General features: G+C 43.1%; 1 protein-coding gene across 1 annotated transcript in view; it reads left to right on the top strand.

The window, feature by feature from the left end:
• Nucleotides 1-659: 659 nt before the first annotated feature.
• nphs1 (NPHS1 adhesion molecule, nephrin) overlaps nt 660-21656 on the top strand; it is a 75589-nt gene continuing 54592 nt past the window's right edge. The window contains 4 exon segments of the mRNA XM_070551915.1: nt 660-727; nt 776-849; nt 852-1043; nt 17934-18056. Coding sequence (XP_070408016.1) covers nt 660-727; nt 776-849; nt 852-1043; nt 17934-18056 — 457 coding nt within the window.

The raw sequence follows: 21656 nt of genomic DNA, 5'->3' as shown, positions 1-21656 counted from the left end.
TGCCCTTCATATTTGACGTGAGGTGACTGGTTCAGCCTTGATCTGGGAGCTCTGCCTCTCACTCATGTTGTCAGATGCAACAGAGCATGCACTTCACAAACAACTTGGTCATTGCTTCAATGAAGGTCAGGACTTCAGTAGCCCAGTGGAATTGGCCCGGCCTCTCTGTAGGGCATTGTTTCAACGAGACTCACGCTTTGATTTTAGCCACTAATTAGATCAAGTATTTGCACTGGGCTCCTTGAAGTGAATTTATTCATAAACCCGTGTGAGGTAATCATACAATCCCAAGCCCAGTGCTGAAGGCCGGTGGCTGGCTTGCTTTAAGGTTACCTTCCTGATTCAAACGCACTGAACCAAAGAATTTCCCTTCACAGTCTGGGTGAAGGATGGCCAACACTATGTATGACAAACAAGGGGGATTAAAGTAATAATCATTACTCTTCCCAGGAGGAATTAGCAAGTGGGACATCGACATTGAAGGAAAACCACAGGTGAATAAGGTCTCTGATCTCCACAGCTCTTGTTTTTTCTTATTTTACTCCTTCCTATACTCTATCTGCTTGGCCGAGGGGGGATTTAATTTACCATAATTACTTTATTGACTCATTTTCAGACCCGTATCACTGCAGTTTACCATCAATATAACATATGCCGGGATGAATAATGTGGCCACACACAAACGAGTACCTCCTCAGACAAAACATCACAGGACCGCATCCCTGTGGTGTGTGTTTATGTCGTGCTCTATCTGCTTCATTTATTTCTCTGATAGTGATTTTTGCACAGTCGGGCCTCGTTCCCTTCGATCTCTTTACATTAACTCCAATCACATTCCTTTTTTGTGCCTCCAGGCACGCGTGCCCAGCAGGCCTTCAGAACTGAGCCCAGGAACCTGACTGTGCGGATGGGAGCCACAGCTGTGCTGAAGTGTGAGGTCCTGAGGGCCTCGGGGACTGTGCAGTGGGTGAAAGATGGCCTCCTTCTGGGACCTCAGAGAAGTCTGCCAGGCTTTCCACGCTACAGCATGACTGGAAAAAGAGGTAAACAGGGAATTCACCAAAAAAAGAAAAAAATGGTGCATGGTCTGTTGGGAATTGATGAACCAATCTGAAATAAATAAATTATTTTAAAATGGGACAAAGGGACAACAGTGGAAGGCATTTTTATGGGTGAAATATGATCAAAATCGCTAGAAATGTTCCAGTCTAAAAAGCTATTGAAGTGCGATTTTGAAGCGTGATCATAAACCACGGTGGTGCTGTTGCCCTGTGTGGGAGTCAAGACCACGCCACTCGAGACCAAGACCTTGCTGAGATCAGAAGGAACCGAGATCAGGCCAAGACCACTTATGTCAAAGTAACATTATAATATAATAAAATAAAAATACAATTCTATATCTATATCTGCATAGATATAGAGATAGATATAGATATTCTTAACATTCTTGAAAATCTGCCTTTCATCCATGAATTTACATCATTAACAGTTGAACTGACACACACCGGGATTTCTATCTTTAGAGGCGTTATCTAAAAAATAGTTTCTTCTTCTTCAACTAAAAATGGGGTCATGTGATGACAAAACACACCTAAGACTCTACTGGTAAACCCATGAAGGGCTTGTTGCTGAAAACTTCAAAAGTCCAGTTTCTTTCCATGAAAGCTGAGATCCTGATGTGTCCGTGTGCAGTGTTGGGAGTAACACGGTACAAAAGTAATTAATTACTGTAATGCATTGCTTTTGCTGTAATGTGGTAATGTAAGGCATTACTGGGAAAGAAAATGGTAATATTTACTCGGTACAAGTGTCAGTAACGCGGTGATTACAATGTATTTTTAAACCCAGAATCAAGATGTGGATTTCCTAAAAATTCAAATTGCAGGAAGCCTGAAAAAAGATCCAGTATCCACATATATGACGTCATTTATGGACTCAGCTTTGCGGGCATTCTATGAGCGGACAGGACGCAGCGGTAATGGCTGAAATACTCCAGCTGCGTCCTGCGCACGGCCGCTGTTATATTCACAAAATCGCTCCACCAAAACAAAGTCATTCGTTTGCGATCATTTCTATCAGCCCATATTCTCTGGTACTTCATGTAATTTTCAGCTAAGTTCATCATCTGTGCCCCGGTGATTTCAACTCATTGCAGCTGGAGCGCAGCACATATTAAAATATATATTATTTTTTGCGTTCGGTAGATCCCTTTGGCTGACTAGTTAGAAAGTAAGAAATCTAGTTTACAGTTTTTCTGGAAGACGGAGAAAACATGCAGCATGCAGGAAGGTTAGAGAGAGAAAGGGCCGGAAATCATTCAAATAAAACCAAAGAAAACAAGAAAAAAAGTAGGTAGATTTATCCCCAATACACATTTTACCAGTGAAAAGCAATAATATATAAGCATTTAATATTTATACATGTGATAGAATCAGATCACCCCAGAAGTCAGTCCCACATCCAGGGCCGTATCAAGGCATTTGGGGACCAAGGCAAATATAGTCTTGGAGCCCCCACCACCTCACTCCCTGCTCAATTAATATAAGATGGCAGCGTGCTGAGAGTACAGATTGTTGTTGCTTTTATTTAATAAACAATCATTTTAAAGCACTGTTATTATATTTGACTGTTTTTAACAGCAATCCTAGCTCAGACACCACATCACCTTCCACATACTGTATATGTAAGTAAGTAAAGTTTATTTATATAGCGCCTTTCACAGATATAAATCTCAAAGCGCTGTACAACATGAGTAAAATCAGGGCAAATACCTCAAATCAATAAAAACATCATAAAAACAATAGCAGTGACAACAATAGTAACCAAAATAAGGAGTAAAAACAAAGTCAAGGTGAACAAGAACAAAGCCATCTTTTAGAATATTTAGTGGGGGAAAGCCTGGATGAAAAGGTGAGTTTTAAGATGTTTTTTGAAGACTTCTACAGATTTCAAGAGACGGGGATTTGAAGGTAGACTGTTCCAAAGTCTGGGGGCAATAGACTGAAAGGCCCTGTCCCCTTTGGTTTTCAGTCTGGTTCGAGGAACAGCCAGGAGGTTTTCAGATGTGGATCTAAGGTTCCGAGAGGTGGTGTGTGGGGATAAAAGCTCAGATAGGTAGCTTGCAGCCTGGTTGTTAAGAGTTCTATAGGTCAGGACTAAAACTTTAAACTGTATTCTATATTCTACCGGGAGCCAGTGGAGGGACTGTAAAACTGGAGTGATGTGAGCTCGTCTGCTGGATTTGGTTAGGAGTCTGGCTGCTGCATTTTGGATGGCTTGAAGGCGTAAGAGGGAGGTTTTGCTGAGACCAGTAAAAAGAGTGTTACAGTAGTCTAAGCGTGATGACACAAAGGCATGGATGATTTTTTTCCAGATCTGCAGTAGAAACCAGTTTACGGACTTTTGAAGTGTTTCTCAGTTGGAAGAAACAAGAGCGGGAGATGGTTTTGACGTGTGAGTCTAAACTTAAAACTGGATCAAAAATAACTCCTAGGTTTCTAATGTTGGCCTTGGCTGATGGGCAAAAGGAGGCAATTTCTTGTTCGATTTTCGGTTGAAGTTCCGGGGGTGCAGCGATCAGGGTCTCTGTCTTGTTAGCATTGAGGACAAGAAAGTTGCTGGACAGCCAGTTACTGATCTGGTTCAAGCAGAGTACAAGGGTGGCCAGCCTGTCCAACTGGTGTGGCATAAAGGACATAGAGAGCTGAATATCATCAGTGTAGATGTGATAGGAGATGTCTGGGAAAGACTGAATGATGCCAGCTAGAGGAAGAATATAGAATGCGAATAGTAGAGGCCCTAGAACTGAACCTTGTGGAACCCCACATGTTAGACAGGCAGTATCTGAAGAGAAGGTTTCGGACTTCACTGTGAATGTTCTGTTAGTGAGATAGGAAGAGAGCCAGTCTAGAGCAGAACCTGAAATCCCAGCCAGGGCCTTTAACCTGTTTAGTAGAACGTTGTGGTCTACAGTGTCAAAAGATGCACTGAGGTCAAGCAGGTCCATGACAGTGCATTTCCCTGCATCAGCAGCCATCAGGAGGTCATTATGCACCCTTACTAGAGCAGTCTCAGTAGAGTGCTGCTTCAGAAAGCCAGATTGGAAGGGGTCAGAGATCTTTGACTTGGAAAACCAGGATCTGAGTTGGGTTTCAACAACCTTCTCAAGTACTTTGCTGATGAAAGGTAGCTTAGAAATGGGCCTGAAGTTACTGGTGGAGCTGGCGTCAAGGTTGGGTTTCTTTAAGAGAGATGTCACTACTGCATTTTTAAAGTAAGATGGAACACAGCCTTGGCTCAGTGAGCTGTTTATTATAGTCAACAGAGATGGACTGATAGAGGCAAGGGACCCGACTAAAACAGAGGGAGGTAAGATGTCTGAAGAGCATGATGAGAGTTTCATCTGACTGATTATTGAGGCTAAGTCATTTAGTGTAATTGGGGAGAAGGAGGTGAAAGACTCGGAGCACTGGGGGGCCTCCCCTCCTGGGGGGGGGGGGGGGGGGTGCTTGTGGAATGCTGGATCTCAGATTCAGCACCTTGTTGGCAAAAAAGTGGAGAAATCTGTTACAGTCATCAGCTGAAGATAGCTGAGCCTGCTGCGGAGGAGAAGACACGATACTGGAGATGGTGTCAAACAAAACCTTAGGATTATTCTTATTTTGACATTTGAGGTTGCTGAAGAAAGAAGACCTGGCATTTTCTACAGCTTCGTTGTATGACTCGAGAAGTTCTTTAAAATATTCGCGATGAACAACCAGACCTGTCCTCTTCCACCGTCGTTCCGCTTTTCTATAGGAGCGTCTAAGATCAAGAATCTGGTTGTTCAGCCAGGGTGAACTAGAGGCACTGGAACTGCGGCTGGTTTTGTAAGGGGCGACCTGATCTAGGATTTTGAGGCAGTGATCATTAAATGAGTTGGTAAGGAGCTCTACGTCATCAGAGGAAGGAGGTACAAAGTCAAAGAGGGAGGAGAAATTTAAAATGGTAGAACTGTTGATAATACGTCGTTGCTTAGCAGAGACTGGTGAATGAGATTCAGAATTTAGGTGTAATATGAAAAGAAACTGACTTATGGTCACTGAACACAACATCATTAATCTGCAGCTTATCAACAAGAAGTCCGTAGGAAAAGACCAGATCCAGGGTGTGGCCTGCTCTGTGAGTGGGACCAGACACGTGTTGAGAGAAGTTAAAAGAGTTCATCATGTTTAGGAACTCCCTAGTGGAGCAGTTAGATAGATCCTCAGTGTGGATGTTGAAATCTCCAACAATGATTATCCTGTCTAGTTTAATAGTTGAAGATAGGAGATCCTGAAAGTCGGACAGGAAAGATGAAGTAGATCCAGGTGGGCAATAGACCAGAATTCCATAAACTGGTAGAGCTCGACCAATTTTAATCACGATCATCTCAAATGAGCTGTAGGAGTTTGAGGATATAATTTGGCACAAAAAGTGTTTTTGAAGATAACAGCTGTTCCTCCACCGCCTGTAGTCCGTGGAGCAGAGAAGAAAGAGCAGTCTTGAGGACAGAGTTCACGGAGATGAGTGACGTCATTTTCGCGCTGCCACAACTCAAAAATCCACAAAAAGTTTAATTTTTCGGTGCAGAACAGATCGTTGAGGATGTGAGACTTGTTGGCGATGGAGCACGCGCTAATTAACGTCATTGTCGCAGAGAAATCTGGTGATGTGTGTATGACATGAGCTCACTTAGCGTCAGATTACCAGATTCATATTGAAGTTGTTTTGGTGAAAGTAACTTAAAGTAATGCAAAAGTAGTGTAATGCCTTACATTTTAAAATCAGTAATATTGTAATGTAACGAATTACTGTAAAATGAGGGTAACAAGTAATAAATAAGGCATTACAGTTTTGAAGTAACTTGCCTAACACTGTCCGTTTGGCGCTGCAGTGTGCAGTAGGTCGGTGCCTATGGCTACTAGACTACCAATGATGTTATGGTGTCCTCTCATCAGTGAGACATGCACGGACAAAAGCCTGTCAGCAATGGTCTCGACCGGTCATGTGAAAACCCCAAAGTCCACAAAAACTGAGACTGAGACAAGACCAAGTAAAAATGCTCTCGATACCAAGACGAGACCAAGAATATTAAAATGTGGTCTTGAGGACTACACCACCACTATTACCTTGCATCAAAAAGGTTGTTGGTTTAAATCCCAGCTGTAGCCATTGTTTGCTAAAGTAGCACGTGAGAATTTAGTCCAGTTCTCTAGTGTCCTCCCACAAACCAAAAACCTGCTCGTTAGTTTAACTGGTGACGCTAACGCTGGTTGTCTCATGTTTGTGATGGACCTGGTGACAGGTCGAGGTTGTCCCTGACCCTCACCCAGTGACTTCTAGATGTCAAAAGCTCTCTGTTGATACCCCCGCTCAAAATACCCATGCATGTAAAAACGATGGCAGTATACATCTATGTAAGGAAATCACTTAAAGTGTTGTGAGACAAGTTTATTTTTGTGGTTCTTCATCACACACAGAGCAAAAAGAGATTGTTTTTGTTATGACTCCCAGAATGACACCCTCCTCTGCCTCTGCTGCCTCCTCAATCAAGCCCTCAGCCACTTAACTACCATCACCTGCACCCTGTCATCAGCTCATGCCACACACCTGCCTCCCTTGCTATAGAACACCCAGCCTGCTCTCCAACCAGTCCCAGATTATTGAAAGCTCACGCCAGGAAGTTCTCCAGCACTCCTAACCTCTGCCTGAATCATTGATCCCGACCTTGTTCCTGAACCTCTACCTGCCCACGCTCCCTGCCTGGATTGTTTCTCCGCTTCTGACCCCCTGGACTCACGACCTTGGACCCTTCTCTGGATTCTGCTTCCTGCCTGCCCCTCGTAGCATTCACAAATCTCTGGTTTTGACCCATGCTTCCTCCTGACCCTGCCTCAGCCTCGCCCACCTCTGGTAACACCTAGTTGTGTTTTCCTTTTAATAAAGACGTTAATAAGCGCTTCACTGTGTCTTGGTGTCCTCACGAGTCTTCTAGTTCTGGTTGTGACAGTTTTTACCATTCCCAACAAGTTTGGACGTCTGCTGCCACCTTTGTGGCATGTTTGGAGGAAGGTACTTAACCCAAGACATGCAGAATACAACACTGACCAAAAACTGATGGAAAAAATGATTTATTTATAAGGAGGAACTTAAGATGCACAGATAAGTCTGTGGTTGGAACTGCAACAACAGCTCAGCGTCTGGAGGAGGGAGAACACAGGTGAGCATAGGTTCTGGTTTCAAAATCCACAGTAGGCAGGCAGAGGTGTTCAGCAGACTTACTGTGGGGCGTGTATATGTTGGCTGGAGGAGGGAGAGGTAGAGAGCCGGGGGAAGCGCAGGAGAGGGAGCAGAGGTGGAGAGAAGCGGGGCATCCTGGTGGATGGGGCACTGGGTGAGATGAAAGGTGGGTTATGGAGGGTGGTGATATGGTCCGTGTGCTGAATATCCAAATCCTGGTCCGTGTGGTGAATATCAGAATCCTGGAGTAGAGGTCAGTATCCAATGAGGTCGACAGGAATCCTGAAGAAGGGTAAATCCAATATAAGAGCAAAAACACTACAAAATAACATTAATCCTAGGAACACTAGAGGTAACACGAGTGGCTGGCTACTACCAAAACTGAGGCAATCTTCCGGAGTCGAATTGTGTCCACCATCCACCTTAAATAGGAAAGCACCCTGCTGATTGCTGATCAGGAACAGCTGGGCCGCTCCCTCTCCTGGCAAGAGACTCACAGATGGTTAAGAGAACAGGAGTACTCACCCCGGCTCATGACACTTTGTCAGAGCAAACGTCGGAGTTGGTGGTGTCTCCATGTATCTGCGTACAGCAGAGGATGATATCACTCCTTTTCTGTGACCTTTTCTGTGACCGCCATGTCCCTTGAGTGGTCCAGCGCGTATACTCTTTCGTTCATGGTCCTGGTCCTAGGTCCACAGCTACTTATCTCCATCGCTTCTTTGATCTGTCCTCTGAATTTCTGTTCTCTGCTCATGATCCGTGTGCTGTCCCAATCCAATATATGATTTTCTCTGGTGCAGTGGTCTGTTATGGCAGATTTTTATTGTATTTTCTGCCTCTTGCTTTTGCTGCTCTTGCGTTTCTTTCTCACATTCCTTTTTATATTTTATTTTTCGCGTGTTGAGTTGTTGTCCTGTTTCTCCTCTGTTTGTTTAATTGCAGAGTTTATGCAGTATTTTGTATATGACTCCACATTTTTGCTCTAATATTGTATTTTGGGTACACTGTAAACCCAAATGTTCAAAATATTCAAATACATCGAGTAGGTAAAACTAAAAATGTTTATAGAACTCAGTAGTGTTGAGTTAATTCAGCCTTTTCCTTGTTTTAAGTACATAGAACTCAAGCTTTTAATTAATTTGAACAATTTCTCTTTTATGTGAGCATGACCGAAATAAATCAAGAAAAACAACTTGTTCTTAGTTATTCTGTCGTTCTGTGTCGCAAACGTGGTGTTACCTCTTTTATCATGTTGGCACCATAAGTGAGAAGGTTGGTCAAAGCAATGGCCACGCTGTGCCGTTCCACTTTAGTTAATACTCTGGTGGTCCACACCAAATGCTGTTGACTGGGCTTTGGGTGCTCCACTCTCACTGGCTGTGAGCATCCATGGGTGTGTGAGTCGTGCGCTGGTGACAGCTTCGGCCTTCACCTGCTCGCCACATTGTCATTTTTAAGCAAATTCTATTTAAATGGGTTAGGGTAGAGTGGTTAAAAGCTCTAAATATTCAATTCGTAACTCAGTACTATTAAATAAGAACACCAAGTAGAGAATACCCAGAACAATATATGTCCTTAACTTAAAATATGTTTGTTGTACTTAAAAATATGAATCTAAAGCAACTAAGTAAAGTGTGATTTTTCAGGTATTTCACGAACAAAAGTTAATGTAATCAGTTTCACCAAATATTTGGAGTTGTATCAACTTATCAGATTTTTCTAACCTTCATATATGGCTCGGTTTTCTCTGTTCTTTTTTTTTGGAAGGAAATTGGATAGAAAACACAGAACGAGATGTTTTGAGAAGTTTATTTTAAGAATGCAACGACACTGGTCTTTGCCCTCATGGGCTAGTCATTAGCTCTTCGGGTTGGCAGAACGAACCTGTTTTTCTAAACTGGGGTCGTTTCAATAACTACCTGTGACAGATATGGATTTTTAAACCTTCCAAAGAAATAATTACTTCTAAAACTCTCTACCATTGCTCTGATGTTCCTCAGAAACTTTTTCCGAAAGAAAACGTTTCAAGGAATGTGAAAGAAACAAACAAAAAAATGGAAAAAATAAAATAAACTAACTTTGTGGTTGGTACCCAACAACTCAAATAGTCATTTTTTTATTAGATTTTCTCACCACGGTTTCATAAATCACAATAAACTCATCAGAACTATGAAAGAGCGACAAAGATTTGGTGAAATGACCATAAAACCCTGTTTTATAAACCTCTGCAAGGCTGACAGTTGTTAGTAGAGCTATTATTAAAATCTGACTGGAAACATTAGAAATCAACTCAAACATGCCACAGCTAGCTAACTTTGCTGCTCATTTTTCATTAGCATAAGGCAAATAAGCGTGCGTCGTGCAGACTTATGACGTTGTAAACCTTGATAAAACAGCAGATGTGAGCTGAAACGTTTAGGACTGGGTTTAAGAAGGTGATACCACAGCTATCTTCTCAGCACAGTCATTATAAGTGTTTCCAACAGGAGCTATCTACAACAGTTATTAATAGTTCATTACCTTTCCTCGGAAACCCACATCAGAAGATCTAAACTCTCGTTTCAAGGTGTGTTAAAAAGCATTTGCACATCAAAACCGGTTCCTGTGAAATGTAGTTTTCACAGTTAAGTTATGAAACTCTGCTGTTAGCTCACAAAGCATCAAACAGCACAACCTAATACAGGATACTTTAAAAATACCGGAGATGAGCCTCAAACGGCCATATCAAAGCAAAACACACATTACAGAAGCCTAATGACTGTTATTATGTTGGGGTGCGTTGGTGGGGTGGGTGAGGGTGGAGGGGTTACGTGTGAGATTACACGTCTTCTTTATTCTGTCATTCACACATAAAATGAAAAAAAAAAGCTGCAAAAATGTCACCTAATCAGTAAAATGTGGCAGAATATGCACCATAGTCTATAAAAAGTAATAGCCAATTAGGAGGCAATCCCGAGTAGGAGAGGAGCATCTGTTCCTGATCAGGCTGCGATGAGACGAGCCACACTTTGCTGCTGCGTTCGGAGAGCGCCAACGACACATGCAAGCTCAGGGATGCATACTCCAGGCACGCATGTGTGAGCCGCAGTCAGGATTGGACGGGGTTCATGTCAGCAGGAACATTCAAACGCAGAGCCAAAGACATTTTTATCTGATGATTAACACGGTGGAAATGATCAGAGCAGATGCAGAATTAGTTTAAACAACAGCCTCTCATTTTAGATCTGGCACATCAACGTGCACCTAACAGAAGGACCACAAGTGCAGGAGATCTGCCAAACACTCATCCCCTCACTCATGAGTAGAATATCCATCAGCACAGGTACACTTTCCAGGAAAAGAAACCGATCAAGGGATGTATGCAATCACTTTATGCTGCACAGAAAGAGCTAAATCATTTAGGATGACACTTGACTACACTTGATAGGCTACCAGTAATCACTGATTGTCACCATCAGTGATTTTTATTTATGCTTTTTTAAGCCTGAAATCAACCATTTACAGTCACAAGACAGGGCAGCACTGATTCAACACTCATGGTAAATGTAGCACACTTTGATTTCCCAGGCTGGAGAAATGATGCAAATGTGGGCTGACGTTAGCTCTGATCTAGTGTAGGAGTTCAGGCAGTTGGTGTGAAGCGGCTCTTATTTAGACAAAAACACACAGATGAACCGATGATGGTGTGTGTGAGGAAAGAAAGTATGGAGTTTCGCCTTTTTCAATTTATTTACAATCAGTTGCCCACAAGCAGTGGTTTTGTTCGAGCACCTGGCCTGCAGCCAGTCCATCAGGCAAAATGTGATTATTGATGAAGACTCGTTTGCATAATTCCCACCAATAATGTTGAAAAACTATTGAAGAAATTTCTTCACATTTTCAAACCTTCTCGTGAATCGTATCGAGCAGAACGAGAACGTCTTTCCCTGTTTGTCTTTCATGTGAGTGAAAATCTTCTAATTTCCTTCCTGTTAAATTGGGACTTGTAATATCAAACAGTACAAAAATGAGCCTTCAGCCAGTTCACCGCAGTCCCACTGTGTTTATTATAGGGTTACTTTGGTCTTGTTTGTTTGTGCATCACACTGCATCATGCTGCAGTGTTATTAAGCTGCAAGAAATGAAACTATTTAAATATAAATAAGTATTTAGATTTTAGTCATCCAAATACACTATTGACATTAAACTCACCAGCAAACATTTTTGATTTAAAATGAGTGAGAAAATGCTTTAATTTTTATTCATTATTTTGGCTGCAGGATCAGACTTTTTAATTAATTTCTTAGACACACTCAGAGATGTCACTCGCCTGTGAAACCTTTTGTTTTCAGCATTTTCACATCACGATCACCTGTTGTTGCATGATTCAAAAGGCAAAAAGCTCGGCCAAGGCGTCGCTGCACACCAGGTAGGTGGCTGAGTCGTGGCAAACTTGGGACTAGCTTTTTCAGTGTGAGAACAGTCAGGACCCTGCTCATGCTTTTAGTTCTCACCACATAATTCCCCTTGCTATCTCACAAGCCAGAGAGGCCCTTCTATCCTTCATACCACACTCTAAACATCAGCAGCCTGATCTCATCACACTTTGACCTCGAACGTTCACACAATGCTGACGGCGTGATGATGTCATAGGCTAGGCATTAGTTTAGCTTCTGGATGCACTGTCACTTTGGTCCCTTACACTTGAACCAGGACTCACTATGCAGCTTGTTTTTGGTCACTCGTGTATCAGATCTGCACAAGAATACTGCCTTCACATGAGGTGAGATGGATCAACCCTCCATCATCACCTACTGGTTTCTGATTAGCAGTTTAAAGCCCAACGCCCGACTCCCACCACCGCCCACGAGCTCCACAGGTGACAAGCACAGCCTCAAGCCCGTTTTAAGAGACACACCATTCCGGTAAACCACGGTAATGTAACTGCACTGGTGTGTCTGATAAACGTGCCATGCTGGCCTCGTTCTTAAGAAGAAAGGCTTTTAGCGCTTCTACGAATTTAGAACAGAGAAAAGGGCCGCAGCGGACTCCACTTCAGACACCATGTTTATGAGAAACTCAGCACTGCGATGTGTGACGTACGCTGCTCAGCTCTGATTGGCTCGGTTAGAATTCTAAGGGGGTGGGGTTATTTGAATAGGAGAGTTCCCAGACCCAATGCTTCCCATAAGGAAGCAGCTGGCTGACCAGGCTAGTAGCCATAGGCCGGAAGGTCCAGAATTCCCGTCCCCAGCCACTCGGGCCAGCTCCTCCGGGGAATCCCAGCCGTGAGACAGTCTCTCCATAGTGTCCTGGGTCTTCCTTTAGGACACGACCAGAAAACCTCACCAGGGAGGCATCCAAACCAGATACCCGAGCCACCTCAACTGGCTCCTCTTGATGTGGAGGAGCAGCAGATCTACTCTGAGCTCCTCCCGGATGACCGAGCTTCTCACCCTATCTCTAAGGAAGAGCCCAGACACCCTGTGGAGAAAAGTCATTTCGGCCGCTTGTATCCGCGATCTCGCTCTTTCGGTCACTACTCAAAGCTCATGACCATAGGTGAGGGTAGGAACGTAGATCAACCGGCAAATCGAGAGCTTAGCCTTCTGACTCAGCTCTCTCTTCACCACGACAGACCGGTACAACGCCCGCATCACTGCAGAAGCAGCACCAATCCGCCTATCGATCTCACGCCCCAGCTTTCCCTCACTCGTGAACAAGACGAGGCAGGACCTCATCCCTGACCCGGAGGAGAAGAAGAGCTGTAAAACACAGTTTTTGTAACATTTTACATTTCAGGCTCATAGGAATATTTGTATTTATATGGTGAAAAACAGACAAGATTGTAAACGTGAAACACATCATTTGATAGTAAAGTAAAAATATTACAAACGGTGGCTGTAGTGGACGAGTCTGACACGACTCTGTTGGACAGCTGCAGCCTTGTGCAGCATGGTCCGTGTCATCAGGTACCCAACAGGTGCAAAAGGCTGATATAGGCATGTTGCTCGTTTATTTTGATTAAATAAGGGACCATTTCATGTGGGGTTCCTATCAGAGAGTTGGCAACTGAACATCGTGTCCACAGCATATCATTAGCTGAGCCTTGAACAGGGTCTGTGTGCTGTGTCACCTGGTGACTGGAAGGCTATTTTAATTTCATTTTTATATGACTTGCTATCAGAAAAAATATTTGCAGCCATGTTTACCGCGCTGACAGTCTGTGGTTTTTCTGGTATTCAGGCAGAAGCAGCTGGTAACAAACGAACGTGGAACACGCTTCTTTTCAATTTTCTTGGTGTAATAAAGGTGATCATTTCTGCATGTATGACTGCTTTTCTGACACATCAACATTTCCCTAATGAAAAGTTGTGCCATTTTTTTTATTTCACACACTTGAAGATGCCAAATTAAAATTAAAAAAGGAAACTTAACAACCGCATATTCTGAAAATCTAAATTAGATGCCTTCCTTTTTTCTCAGAAGGAAATAAAAAGGAAAAACTGCCATGAAGACTGAAACCCCCAAGATTAGAAAACAATTTGATGGAGAGTTTAGAGAGAGGTGCTTTCAATCAGTGAAATCCCAAACAGATGTGAGAGGGTTTTTGATTCTAAGAGCAGGGATCAATCAAAGTCTGAGTCTGAAAACACCACAGCACAAAGATGAAGAAAAATAAGAGCTCATCAGGATGGAAAAGGTTTCAGGGGATGGAGTGAGCCAATTGATTTCACTCCTCTCGTCTGTGGCAAATATCTCCTTTAAAATCAGTCCCCCAACCTCAAACTGCTGTGCAAAATAAACGTTGGACACATTTTACTTGCAGTATGCATGAAAATTAATGCCTGGCAGCTCATATTAGCACTCACAACAAACCTAGCTCATGCATGAACTAAGCTGATAGAATTCTTTAAACTCATGAAAACAATAATGTACCAAACTGGAGGAGGGCTGGTTTTACCACTCACCTGAGGTGCAGGCGTCGCGTAAGCCGGAGCTACGGACCTTCTGAATGACATCACAATAACTTCATTCACTGGCAGATTCCAACGAAAACATAAACGTTTTGGTATTTACTGATCTTTGCCCGTTCAGCAAACATTTAGTCGTGCTGAACATGAATCAAAACTGCAACTGAAGCCCCGTTCAGGATAATCACAATCTTCCAGCCCCGCCCCTTCAAACAATCTGTAGGATTCACACAATTATCTAAACTGCTCTAAAGATGAACTTATCAGATAATCCTGCTCTGTGTGGTGTGTTAAGATCATTTCTGATTTCATGGCTTTCAAACGCGTTGGATTGTCTTGATCTGATTTACAGAGACAACTGCCTGTTGACTGTGACATTCAGCCAATCAGAGAGCAAGGTGATGAAAACACTCATCCCCCATGTTCGCTTTACTCCAATCTTGCAAGATTTTCTCGTCGGAGCGGAGAACGACCGTGAGGGGAAACAGTTTGGGCATGATAGTTGCCTTGTTGCTGCACACCACAGTTTTTATTATCGTGTGTGATCTGTCGTGCTTTGAAATTCGACTGATAATTTAAGAATCCTGTGGTGTGAACCGAGCTTCAACAGGTCACTTTCCATTAGAGGAGTCTCTGGATGACAGCGTGTTGACTCTGTTAGTGTTCAGCTAGATTTCGGTGCATTAGAAGGGCTGAGTATGGTGGAAGGACAACATTGTAATTGGTTTTCTATTAAAAGCTTTTTCCTGACATGTGATTGTGTTGAAGTGGTTCCTCTGTGCACCAGAGTGGAAATGAGCATTTAAAAGATCCTGCTGATTGTGCTGAACTTTCTAAACAAATCAACAATTGAAACAAAACAATATGTTTGCTTAATTCGGTTTCTTCTTTTGTCTTTTTTTCCTTGTGTAGTTAAAAATCAGACCTTCTTCAGGATGTATTGTTGCATCTTCTCAACAGTTTGAGATGGTTTGCACCTTTTAGGCGTCAGCTGTTCTCTTACTGTTGAGGCTGATCCAAGAAGGCAGATATACAAAAGGGGAAGTGCTGGAGCCAGCATTCAGTCCTTGAGGTTTATTTAAAGGTCCTAATCGAGATGGAGTAAATTCAGAGTAATGGACAGATAAGTACGTCACATCTCAGCGATCCCATCCACCATAAATACATACTCTCTGCTACTTGACTGCACCGCTTGTGAGTAATTTCAGAAAAGAGGAATGTGATTAATGAATTCAGTGTCTCTTTCTCTCTCTGCACTCAATGATAAGTTAGATGTGGAAATTGCTTCTGGTTGCTGTTAATTATCTTGCCAGCTTACTTGACATGTACATTTTTAGGCCTGAGTGGTTGTCAGACCAAGATACTATTTTTCCACATGTTAGGAGGCTGTGAGCCGCCAGGAGCTGGGAAACCAGCACTGAGCATCATCTAACCCCCACAGGTTGTGGCAGTGCATCAAACAAATCAAGCTCCGTTGGCATGCCAGACTTTGAGAGGGGAGAAACAGAGCGAGGGGACTGTGTCTGGCATCCATTAATAGACAGTTTGTTCAGTCGGCTTTTTAAATCAGGCTCTGGGTTTCGTTTACCACGTCAGGAGCCCCTGCAAGGGCAAAAACAAATGCTACACTTTTACAGTACAACTACTTGCATGTCTATGATAAAACCAGCAGCGAGGAACTCTCACTTTGCTCTCAGAATCATATTTGTCTTATTTCTAGCCAAAATAGGAACCCAAATATCAGCAGGAATTTAGCATGTTTTTGTTTATTTTTCACATAAACTACTAATAACTCACACAATAAATGACAAATTGAAGGAGTGCACACACTAGTGTTGTCAAAAAAATCGATACCTAGATATAAATCGATACTAAAAGTGGTATCTTAATTAGATATTCCATCCCTGTGGTATCGATATCATGGACTATTATACACAGCCTCCAAGTACACCGGCACGCACGACAGCCAGATGCCGTAAAGCAGCCTCCGCCTCCCAGACAAACAGAAGAAGACGCCGCATGGCTACATTGCAATTTCCCACGCGAGTTGTCTCCGATCCAAGTTTTGTCTAACAAATAAATAAACAAAAAGATAAACAGCTAATTTTGGAGGCGCTGCGCAGCCCAACTTAATTAGCATACCAATTCCGACACGTAGTTGCATATTCACGCTCATGTGCTTAAAGGAAACTCCCGTTTATTGCAACCCGGACTTAATTTCTAGCATGCAGTACTTTTGTTTACTCACGCTGACAACTTTGGTGCTACTTGGATTCCCCGGGGTATTTAGATCCATCGGCGAATCGCCGTCAGCGTATATCCATATAACGGGTGTGGACGGGCACCCCTGGTGCAGCCTCGAAATAAGACATTATCTGCACCAAAACATCTCAATGTCGAAAGGTTTTGTTGGGAATCATTAACGTGATTCCCCTGTTCGTTTGGAGCGGGTCTGGGATTTGTAGGCATGAACAGACTAGCTGCGGCTAATCTAACCGGCGCTATTAATGACGTCACTGCCGTGCGCCAATCTGTTTTTATTAAGATTACCGGTAGATGTACCTTTGTCCTACTGTGGAGAAATTCGTTTTCTCCCTGTATTGACCAACAGAGTTGTTCAAAAGTACAGAACAAAGCATATGGCGTTACAGCTTGTGACAAAAATGCACCTTAAACAGAGTTTAAGCAGCAAAACATCACTCTGCAAATAGTGTGTATATAGTGAGACAATTCATGATTTAAAGTGTTAACTTTCACCAGTTTTTGTATGCACGTTTTAAAAAATGCTGATACTTGAAAGGTTTAAGCACTTAATGCACTTAATTCTTAACATTTAATTTTTGCAATATAAATTGAGGAATGTTATTTTTTGAATAAACTTGTTCAATAAATTGGTGTTTTTAAATAGTATCGAAATCGAGTATCGAGTTTTTTTCCCAGTATCGAATCGAGTTTGAAATTTTGGTATCGTGACAACCCTACTGATGAATACTGAATTAAGCACTAAAAACTCAGAAGAAAACAAACTGATGCTAAAAATATAATAAAATATCTGTTTTAGGATAAATCTATAGATGGTAAATGATCTGTAAGTATGCAGCGCCTTCTAGAGTTCTACAGCCCCCCAAGATGCTTTGCAACACAACATTCATTCACACACTGATGGTGATGAGCTACATCGTAGCCACAGCTGACCCACTGACCAAGGCGAGGCTGCTGCATACAGCCACCGCTAACTCCTCTGCTTTTAGTGAAAGCAACGTCTAATTCTACCTAAATAAACACCTGACAGTGATTCACGAGCTTCGTGAAGCAGCATTTGCAAGAAGCACTTTGAAATGTTTGAGGTTGGAGTTGTTTAATAATGGCAGCGATCCCCCTTCACCTTGACCCTGCGCAGACTAGCCGTTAGCAGGTCAATCCAATCAGAACACACATTTAAACTGAAGATGTTCAAAGAGCTGTTCACAACAGGTAAAATATTAATCGTTCAGAACCTCTCAGCATCTTTCCACTTCAAAAAATATCATTTCCCGTTTGGCAGAACATGTTTGTTCGTTAAGAAAATTAACTCTGAAAAACCCAGCAGCTGTGTTTCAGTTTAATTACAAAAAACACAACTTCTATGTGTTTGTGGTTGGTAGCAGCACATGTCTCTGTTTACATCACATCGAATGAAATGAACAACTCTGCCGGTGTGCTTCTTTTGTCTTCCAGGGCAGTACCATCTTAAGATCGAGAAGGCCCAACTAGACGATGACAGCGTCTACGAGTGTCAAGCGGGCCAGTCTGAGAGCAGTGATGCCATCATCTCCGTCCCAGCCTGGATCAACGTCCAAAGTGAGAACAAACTAATGGATGAATAACTAAGACGACGGGGGCTGTGATTGTGTTTAATGAGGGACGAGGAGCATCCTCAGCACTCCTGTAACATATGCGACCTCTTGACCAGTAATCAGCATATTAAGAGCTGTTAAATATTCATTTCTAATAATAAAGATCTTCCATTTGCTTAAGATAAGGCTGCTGTGATTCAAGCAGAAACTACATGAGTAGAAAAAGAGACTTTTCACAGCAGTGTTGGTTTCTTTAACCTGCTCTTTGTTTCTGTAGGTTTGTGACTGTTACTCACAGCCACAAACTGTTAGGTAAGCCTACGTTATCCAGCAACCCGAAGGCCATTCGTACTTCTCGCTTGTGCTGAATAAATTACTACAGCTGACTGAAAAGTTTCACTCAGAAACTAAAGAGAAAAAAGTGAGAACACACCAGGACCACCTGTTGTTATTCTATAAAAGTATTCTGCTCTCCGAGCACCCTTCTTGCTCGTGGGAGCAAAACCACGTGTGGCAACAGGCTGGTTCCTCCCCAGGCTTGTTCATTCATCCACTCACCCCCACCCACCCCACCTTCTCTCTGCCACAGACCGTCTCCCTCCCCCAACAGAGAATATTGTCAGAGTAAAGACTGCAGGAAGGGGTTGGAAGGCTGCAGACTTCAGTGGTCCCTTCGCTCTTTCCTCTGGGAAGAGTGCAGGTTTTTATGGCATCAATAGGATGGGGGGGGGGGGGGCTTGCACCAGCTGCAGACGTCTCTTTTAAATGGCCGTTCTGATCCGCAGCTGTGTTTTGTCTCCTGCAGCAGGCCTACACCTGCAGCCGCAGCAGGTCTGACTCCCACATTTATTACCTCTCTGCACGCTGCACGAGCACCCACGTTACAAAGAATCCACCGTTGCCTTCGGCTTTTTCAGAAAATCTCAAAATGAGTGGGAATCGAGTTTTAGTTGACTCAGGAAGGCTCGGTGCAGTCCACACGTGACAGCGACTGGTTCTCTGTAACGTGTTGTTGTCACTCTGGAGCTGTTTTGTAGCGCATGGTGGACACCTGCACCTGTTGGAAAAGAACGAAGTGATAAACTGAAAGAGCACTTTGACACCTTGGTCCTGAAGGGTCATTTGTTCTAGTCCAGCAGGTGCCTGTGATCCTAAATAGGTGAGTAATCTGGTGCTTGATAATGAGCCGATGAATTCAATCTCCCGTTAGTGCTGAACTGGGACTGGAAACGGTGCATCCTCCGCTGAAGAGCTCCGTCTCTGATGAGTTTTCCATAGACTCCTCCATCAGGCAACTATTGCTCCCAAGGCCCCTAAACCCCTGACTAGCCAGCCATGGCCTGATCCCATCAAGCTCTGCATCAAATCAAAACACTATAAAGGCTTTATGAAGACCTGCTGTATGAGAGTGAGGGAGGAAGGAATTTAGAAGAATAACAAAACAAAATATTTATCATGACTGGCTAATTCAAGATGGATCCCCACAGGCCGTCAAAAGGGGATAAAGAGGAAAAATGCCAATAAGCCTCATCTATGGTCGTACAAAGAGATGGTTTCAAGACGTTGGAGTAACATAACTCCTGTGTGTTTTTGCCTTCCTGTGGAGCTTAGATAGAGGATTACTGCTATAGAGGCAGATCAAGTGGCAGTGAGTAATCCACGACAATAACAACCCCCCCATCTGCTAAAACTTACCCCGCACTGCTCCTGTCAGGTACCTGGCACATCCTGTGTCTCGGTTTATACCATTAGCCTTAGCATTTAATCCTATTAATGAACAACTCTCTCCCCTCATCACTACACGTCTCCTGCAAATGTTCAAAAACACATTTTTGATGTTTTCCGGTTTCAGACTGAATTACTCGTTCGGTTGGGTCTTACAGAAGCATGCTCATGCTTGTGAGTGAGCGTGTGCGTGTGTCTGTGCTGATTATAGGAGCTGGTTTGAGGTTGGAGGACATTTTAGTAACTGGGGCTGTGTTGAGGTTTTAGCAGCAGCTAATGAGTTTACAGCTTGAAGAGTATATAATGAGCCTTCATTTTCTGATTCCTTGTTATGAATAATAGAGCAACTAATAAATGGCGGGTACAAGCAACACAGAACACAGCCGCTTTATTCAGGCTTTTCCTGAAAAGTTCTGTCAGTTAGCACAGATTTTTTCTCTTCCCAGGGCGCTCCGATGTGACGGTGTGCGTGACGCAGCGACGGGCGGACGTTAACGTGTCAGGTCTCTACTTTACAATCACCAAGAGACTTTGTTCTTAATGGTAGATGAGACACTAAGAGGCTGCTTTTAATGCACCTTCAACCCTCTCAGGCTCCAAATAAGTTCTGACAAAAGGACGGACAACTGAGTCCTTCAGCGGAACTTCTGAGTTAAAAAATGCTCATGAGATACGTGTGTGGAGTAAGCAGGTAGGAAGGTTTTAACGCCGGCTCCGGAGGGTTAAACAAATAATCAGAACATATTTACAGTGTGTGTGTGTGTGTGTGTGTGTGTGCGTGCGTGTGCGCGCGTGTGTGTGTGTACGTGTGTGTACGTGCGTGTGTGTGTGTGTGTGTACGTGTGTGCGTGTGTATGTGTGTGCGTTTGTGCATGTGTGCGTGTGTGTGTGTGTGTGTGTACATGTGTGTGTGTGTGCGTGTGTGTGTGTGTGTGCATGTGTGTGTGTGTGTGCGTGTGTGTGTGTGTGTGTGTGTGTGTGTTATTACTTGCATCCAAATGGCAAACAGTGAAAGAGTTTTTGTCTGTGAGAAATAAGAATTTTACGAACTTTTTTAATAAAACTCTCCATCCACTCTTTTTGGAATCATTCCAGTTCAGAAAGGCCAGCCCACCCGATCAATACTACGGAACATGAGTCTTACTGATGCTGAGCTCACATGTGTGTGACAGAGGCAGAGAGTCAAGCCCTTAAAGGCCAAGTTCACTGAGAAACTGTTTTAACTTGTTCTCATTTAAATATGATCAGTCACTCTGAGTTAGACATGCAGGATAAATGTAAAAATAGTCTTCTATATCTATTTCCTGCATCAGCTGCAAACAGACAACTATTGGCTTATAAAGACCACACATGTCAGTCTAGCATCCATGGATTAATCTTGGCTGTTGTTGATTTTCGTTAGCAACTCCACCACACGGCAGAACTCCTCCAGGGTTGTGTCATATGTGGGGATGAATCATCATGTTGCAGAGCAAACGAGTCAGTGGTGAGTTACTGCGCTGTTAGCCAATCAGAGACGAGCTGTCCAAATCCTGCCGTCTGAAGATCATCTCAGCTTTAACTTCGATCAGAAAATGTTCCAAATTCAACCTTTAATCCAAAAATGTACCTTTCTACAGCAGAACTCCCCTCTGCTCTGTGCATTTTGAAACCTCCAGTTACTAACACAAGTACCCAGAATGCAAAAAGCTAAAGTGTGCACGGTGACCCATCAGCACGCACAACAATAGACACGACTAGATTCATTTTATCAGCATTGAAGAAGCATCTGGTGTGGTAGCGTGAGAGTCTTCCCAAACACGTGAACATCTGAGATCCAACTCAAGTGATGGCGTTAGCTTTGTCTGTCTTTCAAAAAATGATCTCATGAACCATTTGA

This window comes from Nothobranchius furzeri, chromosome 5 (genome assembly GCF_043380555.1).
Source record: "Nothobranchius furzeri strain GRZ-AD chromosome 5, NfurGRZ-RIMD1, whole genome shotgun sequence".
Lineage (NCBI taxonomy): Eukaryota > Metazoa > Chordata > Actinopteri > Cyprinodontiformes > Nothobranchiidae > Nothobranchius > Nothobranchius furzeri.
Note: the sequence above shows the minus strand (reverse complement) of the source record. Positions and strands in the feature narration are given on the sequence as shown.